At 31.7% G+C, this 10,304-nt stretch overlaps 2 protein-coding genes across 4 annotated transcripts; both read right to left on the bottom strand.

Annotated features, from left to right (window-relative positions):
* Nucleotides 1-340: 340 nt before the first annotated feature.
* On the bottom strand, nucleotides 341-3,609 carry LOC129304441 (elongation factor 1-gamma-like). Of its 3 annotated transcripts, none has more exons than XM_054944097.1 (8): nucleotides 3,500-3,609; nucleotides 3,289-3,333; nucleotides 2,517-2,666; nucleotides 2,281-2,341; nucleotides 2,148-2,200; nucleotides 1,917-2,018; nucleotides 1,116-1,632; nucleotides 341-973 (listed from the first exon to the last, which is right to left on the bottom strand). In XM_054944097.1, the coding sequence occupies exons 2-8, from the start codon at nucleotides 3,295-3,297 to the stop codon at nucleotides 594-596; spliced, it is 1,272 nt and encodes a 423-aa protein (XP_054800072.1). In that variant the 5' UTR covers nucleotides 3,298-3,333; nucleotides 3,500-3,609; the 3' UTR covers nucleotides 341-593. The 3 variants fall into 3 exon arrangements, with proteins under 3 accessions (XP_054800072.1, XP_054800073.1, XP_054800074.1); XM_054944098.1 differs by having other exon boundaries at nucleotides 3,505-3,567; XM_054944099.1 differs by lacking the exons at nucleotides 2,517-2,666; nucleotides 3,289-3,333; nucleotides 3,500-3,609 and adding an exon at nucleotides 2,420-2,437.
* A 2,967-nt stretch (nucleotides 3,610-6,576) lies between these two features.
* LOC129304512 (ras-related protein RABD1-like) lies at nucleotides 6,577-9,985 on the bottom strand. Its single transcript, XM_054944198.1, has 8 exons — nucleotides 9,824-9,985; nucleotides 9,653-9,725; nucleotides 9,472-9,519; nucleotides 9,329-9,376; nucleotides 8,564-8,635; nucleotides 8,315-8,470; nucleotides 7,449-7,552; nucleotides 6,577-6,866 (listed from the first exon to the last, which is right to left on the bottom strand). Exons 1-8 carry the CDS (start codon nucleotides 9,835-9,837, stop codon nucleotides 6,776-6,778), a joined length of 606 nt encoding a protein of 201 aa, XP_054800173.1. The 5' UTR covers nucleotides 9,838-9,985; the 3' UTR covers nucleotides 6,577-6,775.
* Nucleotides 9,986-10,304: the final 319 nt, after the last annotated feature.

The raw sequence follows: 10,304 nt of genomic DNA, 5'->3' as shown, positions 1-10,304 counted from the left end.
TTTTTTTTTTCCAAATACTTGTGTAGGATTTTGGGGATAAATAAATAATGCAACAAAATTCAAGAAAACCTACATGTCGGGCACTAGTTTTCATAGTTGTAAATCTTAACGCCAAAAATATTTATAAATTTTTATTACATTGATTAAATTTTATGGCGGCCACTTGGGTAGAGCAATAAGTAGCAAGTTTCATTCCATTCCTAACACTTCTTCCATGCTTTGAAATTAATTTTTGATACAACATCTGGACGAAACCTTATCCGCTCTATCCTATTGGGAAGCAGCAGGACGAATACAAGTGCCATGCACAGGCAAAAAAGGAAAAATATTGGAATTCCAATTTTATCCAACTTATAATCCCAGAACAGCTTCATTAAAAATTTATACTCAAAACGAGATCAACATCACTTACAAAATAGTCTTGCTAGCTACGATCAAAATTATGGCAAAAGCAACAACCCTCAGGTTTTAAGGTCTCTCAAATCACATACAGCTAAGACTTACCCATCAATTAAACAAGAAAGAAATCAAATTCTACTCAAAAAAAGGATGCGCGTCACATATAAATGCCCTTCCACCTAGGGATTGATTTTTCACTTGAAGCACTTGGCATCCAAGAGAGGCTCACCCTCAAAAGGTTCATAATCTTCAATCATCTGATTGACACGCTCCTTTTGAGCTTCATCTGAGATATCAACCTTTTTCCATTCATAGAGTTCCATGTCATAGCATTCATCAAGCACAAATTGTGGTATTTCTTGCCCACGGAATAGCCACAACCCCTTGACCTTAAATGGTGGTTCAGATCCAATTACAAGCATTTTTCCAAACGCATATTTGCGAGCTAGATCCATCCTCTGAAGAAATCCACCAACTTTGTTCATAGTCACAAAGGAAACAGTATTTTCTTCATTGTATTTGTAATCACAGAACCAGAGAGAGTATCCCTCAGGGTCATACATGTCCCAGAATCCTGCAAGAAAGGAAAGAGAAAATAAAATATGTAAAAATGCCATCTCTGAAACAAAGACATGCTTGTATAGTTGTAAAATAATATAAGCTTCATTCTGGTTTATATAAACAGTGTTTCAGTAAGTGAAATCTAGTCACAGTACCTTTGATTGCAACCTCACGGAAGTTAGTCTTGGTGTTTGAGTAGAGTCTTTTCCACTCATCCAATATCATCTTACTTGGAGGAAGAAGATCAAGAGGATTCTTGGCTTTGGGCTTGGGTGCCTCCTCCTCTTCATCCTCTTTGGGCTTTTCAGGCTCTTTCTTAGCCTCTTTCTTAGGTGGGGCCTCTTTCTTTGGCTGGGCCTCTTTCTTAGTTTTAGCAGATTCTTTGGGCTTCTGTGCAGATTGTATAGGTGGAACAATTTCAGCCTGCTTAACCTCCCCCAAGATCTTATGGAATTTGGGTTGATTGACCAAGGTCCAGAAGTATCTCTCAACATGAGGGAACTCTGAGGTGAAGCTCTTAGTCATGAGCTGAGTGAAACCCAGAAACAAATTGCATGTCACAATAATATCTGCTAGGGTCACAGAATGCCCAACCAGATACGTGTTAGAAGCAAGGTGAGTGTTCAATGCGCCCAATGCCCTCTTAAGTGCAGAAATTGCAGCTTCCTCAACCTTCATTAAGAAGATTTTTCAGATCAAATTAAAGTGTCAAGGAATCAGAATATCTATGAATACAAGACAAATTAAAAAAAAAAAAACTTCAACAGAACCCCGCAATTGAGTTTTTAAAACAGAGCATCATCTAACCTAAAAAAAATCAACTTCTAGGATCTCTTTCATTACCCATAAAGTGTTCCCATGACATATAACTGAAATGAAATGTCACATACTAACTAACAGAATCAGTTCTCCATAATATAAATATCATAAAAAAAAGGAAAATTCATCTAACTTACAGGAGGAAGGTAAGTGGCTCGCCCCATTCTTGGCCTGTACCAGGTGATAATATTAGCATCAATCTCTAATGATGAAAAATCAATCCACTGTTCAATGTGAGCCTGAAAAGTCAAAAGATAACAAAAGAATTAGAAAGAGGAGACACTTTCTAGAAGTCACAAGCTTAGATATGTGAAAGAAAACATGAAGACTGCACGAGAGCAAGAAATGACCACCTATAAAAAACTTACATAGTCCATTAGAGAAGATCCATACAATGCATTGTCACCCTTCAATCGAGCAACTGCACCAACCCAACAAGGAACGCTTAAAACATACTCCCTTATATGAACAATACAAACATTTCTGTATAAATCATCTCACCATAGCGAGCAATGGCATTACTCTCAAAAACTGGACCATCTGGTGTCTCCAACACAGGAACCTGAAAGGACAATCTATCCTTATAAGTTCAAATTAAAATCATCTTTTCCTAAATATAGAAAAAGACTATATGGCATACCTTGCCAATAGGGTTCATCTTGAAAGGACAATCTATCCTTATAAGTTCAAATTAAAACCATCTTTTCCTAAATATAGAAAAAGACTATATAGCATACCTTGCCAATAGGGTTCATCCTGAGAAATTCAGGAGTTTTATTAGAAACACCCATCTCAAATTTTGGGGCCAATTTAACATCAACACCACTGTACTCAGCAGCAATGAGTGTCTTGTAAGCATTTTTATTTGTTTTTCCTGCATGAAGGATCTAGACACATAACAAGTAAGACTATCAGTAATAGAGATAATTAGTAGCTATGCTTGAGACCATTGATGAAGACAAAAGCAAAACAGTAAGAATTATGCTGATACAAAAAGAAATTCTCTACTTTAAAGGTTATTCAATGGCATAGTGTTCATTAAATTTGAAAACATTAATTTTATGAACAGATAGGAGAAAAACAACATTGTAAAGAGGAATAGGTTTAACTTTAAACAGAGATTGCTGATTTCAATTCTTCTTATGAATAACTTTCTCTACTTGACTATGAATATGAGTTGAAACTCCATAGACTAACATCTTAGGTAGGTCTCAGCTTTGCTCTTGACCTAATATATCACCACAGGTATTCTCCTAATATTTCGAATTCAATGATCTGACTAAAACAAATAAATACATTTATGTTTATCTTTCATAACTCATCATCACACCATTATTTTTTTCTCAGACTGAAGCATCTCACACTAAGCCAAACTTCGGAGAAGAAAGTAAAAACAAGATAGATAAATCATCTTGTCGTACGTACACAATCATGCTATTATGAATATAAGAGAACAACCAGATCAGCACAAATTCAATCAACGAAAGAAAGATTTAGAAAATTACTCACCAGCGCCATGGCTTCCCAGAAAAACGTGCCGCCCTTATTCAAGATCTGATAACAAAAAAAACCAAAAACCATCCAATAAGCCAATAGCCAGAATTAAAGCAAAATTGGATCACAAAAGAAAAATACACACGTAAAGGAAATTCAGATTATTCAGCCTGTAAGAGGAGGCAAGTAGAGAGAGATAGAGATGGGAAAGTGGGGCAGGTCTTACCGTACCGGCGTTCTTCCGGAGCTCAAGTGCTGCGCCTTGAAGGGTTGAGAAGCAGTACAGGAAGTGAAGCAGGCTAGGGTTTTGTAGCGTCCGAAAGACGAATAAAAAACCGCATATCCAGACGGGTCGGGTCTACCCACCCGACATCAATGTTTAGGTTCGGGCAAATCGCAAAACATGGATGCAAAAATAAGCGGAAAAAATAGGATTTTTTTTTTAAAAATGCATATTTCTTGTATATTTTAATTTTATATTAGACGTACTCATTTAATTTTATAAAATTATTCCTAAAACTATTTAGTTTCAAACAAAATACTAACATTGAAATTTTAAATATGAACAAAATATTCTTAAACTTTAATATATTAAATTTAATTTTTTAAATAATAATAATTAGCACAAAAATTTATTATTTAAAACTCATGGTATTAAAACTAGAAGACTAAAAAAATACTTTATAAAATCAAGAGATTAACTGAAAATATTATATAAATTAGAATACTAATAATGAGAATGTAACTTTATAATTTTAAAATACTAACTGTATATTTGTCAATAAAAAATAATTTTATAATTATCTTTATATTAAAAAAATTATAAATTAAAATTTTATTAGAATACTAATCATAAGAATGTAATTAATATTATTTTCTAACATTAGTTGTTGTTGTTTGCTAAAGACTCTTTAATCCTGGAAGAGTATAATACTAACTCTTCCAACGCAGTGAATCTAATTCAATAAACACTCTATAGATAATGTTATTTAAAAGTGATAATAGAGTATGTAACAATGAAATAAAAAAGTGATAAATAAGAACATTTAAATTGTTTAGTTTAAACAAAAATTTTAATATAGGAGTTTCAATTAAAAATAGAAAATTACTAAACATCAGGATAAGCATCACATTGTTTTTTTTTTTTTTTGACTGAAGCATCACATTGTTAATTGGTAATTAAACAAATCCACACATGGATTTTTGAGTGAGCTCATGAATCTTATGTTTATTAGTTGGTTTTCTAAGTCACCTTAATCATCACTTATTTCATAGATCTAATAACTAATACCATTTTTATTTCTTTTGGTGTTCTTGGCTTTGCTTCACCTTAATTTTTATTTGAATAAGTAAAGTAATGCTCGTTTCACTTTTGTATGTCCATGGAGTTCTAAAAGATCCAAATTCCAAACCTTAAGTTGAATATCGCAATAGCTTAACATAAACTTGCTAAAGCATTATTGGCTGCTATTTTGAGAAAGGCGAATTTTTCAATGAAATAAACCTAATTCTGCCACGTGCCACCACAAATGCATGTCAAGTGGTGGTTAATAAAAATCTAAAAAATTATTCTTACCCAAACAAAGCTTTAACCGATCCGCTTTTGCTGAACTCTTTTAATTGACATAACTATCTAGCATCATGTTTTTAGATTAAATTTAAGCTTAAAACTAATTGAAAACATTACACATAGACGTTATTATCAAACTCTTAAGTTAACTCTACAAATTTATTACTTTTATATTTTTAATTTATAAAATCGTATTAACTCGCTCATAAACTTAAATTAAAATAAATTCAATTAAACTTGTAAGTTGACTCTTTGAATTTATCATTTTTATGTTTCTAAAACTTATAGAACTATGTCAATCCGCTCATAAACTCATCAAGCAAGATATCTATATGCTATATAAAACTAGATTCATAAAAGCGGTGAGATTTAGTTTAATGAAAAATAAAACTAAAAATACCAAAAATAAGTTGTCATATTTTAAAATTTTTATATTGAGTATAATAATCCATAAATATAGGTAGATTTAATTTTAATGATTTATATTTAAAATATGTTTAAATTAAATTATGGTCATATTTTATATTTTAATTATTTAATCATGTACTTTTAAAGGTTATTTATTAATAAAGATAAACTCTTATGAGTTTATGATCCAAGTTTACATTTCGAATTTACATCCCTATTACGGGTTTATTTAAATTCGCGAGTTTAACAACCTTGTACATAGGTGCTTTTTTATTAAAGGTAATCATGTCTAAGATATGGCCAAATGCTAAATATGAGCAATAAATACTTCTTTCATAAGGATTTAAAAGAGAAATTTATTTTCTTCCACCCAACCCAACCATCATTAAAATTAATTAATATCAATATAAAATATAAAACATGTAGTTAATTTAGATTCCATACAAAAGGAAAGGGTCTGACTCCAATTTGGGATAATATTTTGTCATAAAGGATTCATGAAGCTCAAAGTAGTAAACAGTAGATGAGAATGAAGATAACGATATCTTCTAAACCATTAATACTTGTTATTGGAATAACCATAGAGAAATCCAATGCAAGAAAATTAGTTATATGTCCACTAAAATTGAGTTATTACTAATAGGTCCCTGAAAAACTTGTACAAAATACACACACGATATGTTAAAAAAAAATTCCATTTAACTCACAAATATTAGAGGAGGCCAATAAATTTAAACATAAATTATTAATTACTAATTATTAGATACTTTTGTCACTTGTTTTGAACATAAATTATCCATAGCATCATTTTGAAATTTCAAAAAATATTAATTACTATTTTTTCAATGACTTTAGAAGTTCAAGACAACATTTTTTACCAAAATAAATTTAATACATACTCCCTTCATTTAATATCATATTTTTTTAAAGCATTATGTTAAAAAAAATAAAGCAGTTTACGTCTATCAAGATGCAATTAAAAATGTTTTCATAAAATATCTTTAATTAAGGGTGTAATTATTGTATAAAAATGGAGTGTAATTAATAAAGTTTACTAATTAAGACACCATATTAAATAATGATAAATGATAAATATGAGAAAAGGTGCAATTTTAAAAACAATTAACTAATTACATGCTTGGTTTTTCATTGACCAAAGGTAGGTTGTCAAAAATTAATTTAACAAAATTCAATTTAGTGAAAATTAATTGTTACAATAAAATCTGTATTTGAATACATTTTTTTTTAAAGTCAATTCGATAAATTAGAAGTTGTTTAAATTATATATAGTAAAATATACTTTTGAATATATAATTGCTGGTGTGTGTTTTCCCAAATATAAGTGGTAGTTAAGCTTTCATTCTGAACTTAATAATACGTCAGACTTACAATTTTCAAAAGGCTTGAATAGAAGATATTTATCAGCTTCTGAAAAGTTAAACACATAACAGAGTAAAGGACTCGAGTGTCTTGCTATAGTGATAACATCAGGAGGAAGAAGAAATTGAACACGAAAATTGCTACCTAACCACAGCAGTTGCTCTTCTGCTGGACTGGCTGGCCTTTCATTTGAACAGTTCCTGTTGACTTGCTAACGCTTGGCTGGCTTCCCATCCTGCATGCAAGTTCAAATCATAATGAATTCATAGTCTATCAAGTTAATATTACTTTTTTTTAGGTAAGTTTAAGGAGTAAGCAGCACAATTGGCCTTGAGTCAAATTTCTCTTCACTATCCTTCCACTGCAGTTTTGAACCGTTCAGATCAAATTATGATTGTACAAATTAATTTACATTTTTATAAAATGCCAAATCTAAAGCATCAAATTTAATTCGAGGATCTTCCAACGTAGTGGATCATCCATTTAGTGGAGAAAAACTTGGCGTATAATGGGTCTCACTTGTGTGGGGCCCACTTTTCACTTCCTATCTCTCTCTTAGAGATATTATTTTATATCTGGAGAGGAACCAAATGCAGTCATGAGCGGGCCATTGACACTCTAACCAAAGAGTTTTAAGATAGCTGATCTCGACCACCATTCTTCAGTAATCAGTATTCAGAAAAAAAAAAAAACAGAGAGAACTCGAAATTGCCGGGAGTGTTGGAAGTAAACTTATACCATAATTTTGATTATATTCGAAAATTCATGGAGTCCCAAGGACACAAAAGGGGGGAAAAAACAAGAAAATTTTACGTACTTCTTCTTAATCTCAGCTGCCATGGTTAAGAAAGCCTGCTCAACATTGATTGAGTCTTTGGCACTTGTCTCAAGGAAAGGGATACCAAGTTCATCTGCAAATGCCTGTGATTTGTTGCCACGCCCACAAATAAATATCAAGTCAGACTACTGAAAATGTGATCTTATTGTTCAATTTTAGTACCTCACAGAATTATTACCGGTGTTCCATTTGAAGTTTAGGCATTTGCTACTAATACTTCACATAAAAAAAAAAAAAAAAAACATCTATGATGAAGAATGTAAACCTTTGATACCTGCCCTTTTAGCTAGCAAATCTTACAAATTCATCACGATATGTCATAATTCAAACAAACTTTTCATTTCCATATAAAAATCTTACTAAGGTCCAATTTATTCCCAACACCATCTAGAAGACACTTATAGTAATCAGAGCATAGTTCAAGCAGAAAAATTAATTTCTCCTTACGTTCTTCTCTTGAATTTTGTAGAAGACAAAAGAGATTAGTTTAAATCATTTAATATATTCTTTTCCTTTTCTTTTTCCAGTGACCATGAATCATCACACAGAATGAAATTAAAAATTTTGTTGATTTCATATGGGGAAGCATGTGAGGGTTATGCTGCAAACAAGAAACTCAAGCAAAAAGAAACAGAAGACCAAAATTATGATCCACACACATGCTATAGTTCAAACATCAGATATAAATTTCTTGTTAAACAATATCCATATAGAAAGTATGCATATCTGAGCCAAAAAAATGATTTCAGCTTACTAATTTTTGAGTAGACTGAACTTATATAAGAATATAAACAGGATAATATAGATAATTTACGAAGAAAGGAGAACTAAATAGTGCCATTTACCTTTCCTGTTTGTGTGTCAACAACTTTGTTATCAGTTAGATCACATTTGTTCCCAACAAGAAGCTTGCATACACTGTCATTTGCATATCTATCAATTTCATTTAACCATTGCTTAACATTGTTGAAGCTTTCCTGCTCAGTTACATCATATACAATCTGTTGCAACATACAAAGTTTCAGAATTTTGCTAACAGATTTTATTATTGATTAGATTATTCTCTATTTTTCATACAAAAAAAAAAAACTCACAATTATTCCATGTGCTCCTCTATAATAACTGCTTGTTATAGTCCTGAATCGCTCCTGCCCAGCAGTATCCCACTGAACAGACAGCAAAGCAAAACCATTAAGCTGTAGTTAGAAAAAAGCTGGCACCTTCACTGGATTCAGTGAATCATATATCTGGGATAAGCAAATTTTTTTTTTTTTGGTCGAAAGGATAAGAAAGTCAAGAAATGTACTTAACATCTGTATTTAATTAAAATATTATCTTCTGAAACATGCATTGAAATAAATCTGCAAGCTTATGCATAAATTCTAAGACAAAAATAAGGGATGAGGATAGAGCATAAGGAAGAAGCACTAAAGTCAGCAATGCACCAAAAATAGAAGCATATTTGAACAATGTTCGTGGAAAGCCCGTGCCGTATCTTACAGCAAAAAATGCTTCCACAAAACCACGAAAAGAAAGAGAAAGGAGAGATCATACAAACTATGAATGCACCATCATTCTCAAATCTCAAACTGAAATAAATGTAACCACATTTTGCAGAATAGAAGCCCTAATTGGGATAGGTTTAAAATAGAAAATTTCTAACAAACAAGCATAAACCACCATTTCAACTTCTACATAAAAGGCCAAAACAAGAAACCAAAGGAAACGGGAAAGGGAAAAAAAGGCAACTCATACACATTTAGCATATTACACATAAGACAATGCCCAGAGATACCAGAATATCTTTTGATATAATTACTTATAAGTGTTCTGTGTAATTGAAGATAATTTTTACTCACAATCTGCAACTTGATTGTTTTCCCTTCCAGCTCCACAGTTCTAATTTTCTGGGAAAAAAATAATCCCGAAATGTGTACTTCAGATCACAAAGAAGCAAATTTATCCAAAAATTGAATTCATACAGAGAAATAAAAGAACTAACAAAATCAACTCCAATGGTACTGATATAGCTGTCCACATACGAGTCATCCTGAAAGAAAAAATAAACAATCAAATAACCGACCAGCAACCTTAAAACACTAATCCACGTTTTCACTCTTCGAAACCATAACCACAATCAAGTAAAACAGACCATGACCAAAGGTCTAACAGAGTCAACTCACAGCAAATCTGAGAAGCAGGCAAGACTTTCCAACAGAAGAGTCCCCGATTAGCAGAAGCTTGAACAGATAATCGCTGAAATCGTGCCAGAAAAGGAACAAGAATATACAGAGTTAACCACCAAAATAGTGTGTTATAGAAAATGAAGAAAAGCGAAGAAGGAACGAACTCACTATTCGTTGCTCATTATGACGGTGTTTGAATCCAAATGGAAATAGGAAACACCTACGGTGGCTTTCGCTGTTCGCTGCCTTTGGAAGCAAGAACAAAGCAAACAAGCGGTCACTGATAAATGCCCCTTCGTCGACGTCGATTAATTAATAGGAAATAATTTTAGAGGTTATCATTGGATCGCTTTTCTCGCGGATAATAACGCGACAAAGACGCCTTCTACTTTTCAGTGATAAGTTTTGGGCGAAATTGCAAATAATGACCCATTCCACAGACTTTTTAAATTTTGTTGCTTAAAAACTCCTTAAAAATGGTAATTATAAGTCATAAATAATAATGTATGATGTAATGATATATTTTTTTAATAAAATTTGGTATTTTTTTAAATCAACGTCAATATATCTTTAAAATTTATACCAAACTACTGGCCAACAAAAATTTATGCGATATAAATACACATTTTAATAAAAGTTTGTAATTATT

Source organism: Prosopis cineraria, unplaced genomic scaffold (assembly GCF_029017545.1).
Source record: "Prosopis cineraria cultivar Desert tree isolate PC_DT_omini unplaced genomic scaffold, ASM2901754v1 PC3, whole genome shotgun sequence".
NCBI lineage: Eukaryota > Viridiplantae > Streptophyta > Magnoliopsida > Fabales > Fabaceae > Prosopis > Prosopis cineraria.
Note: the sequence above shows the minus strand (reverse complement) of the source record. Positions and strands in the feature narration are given on the sequence as shown.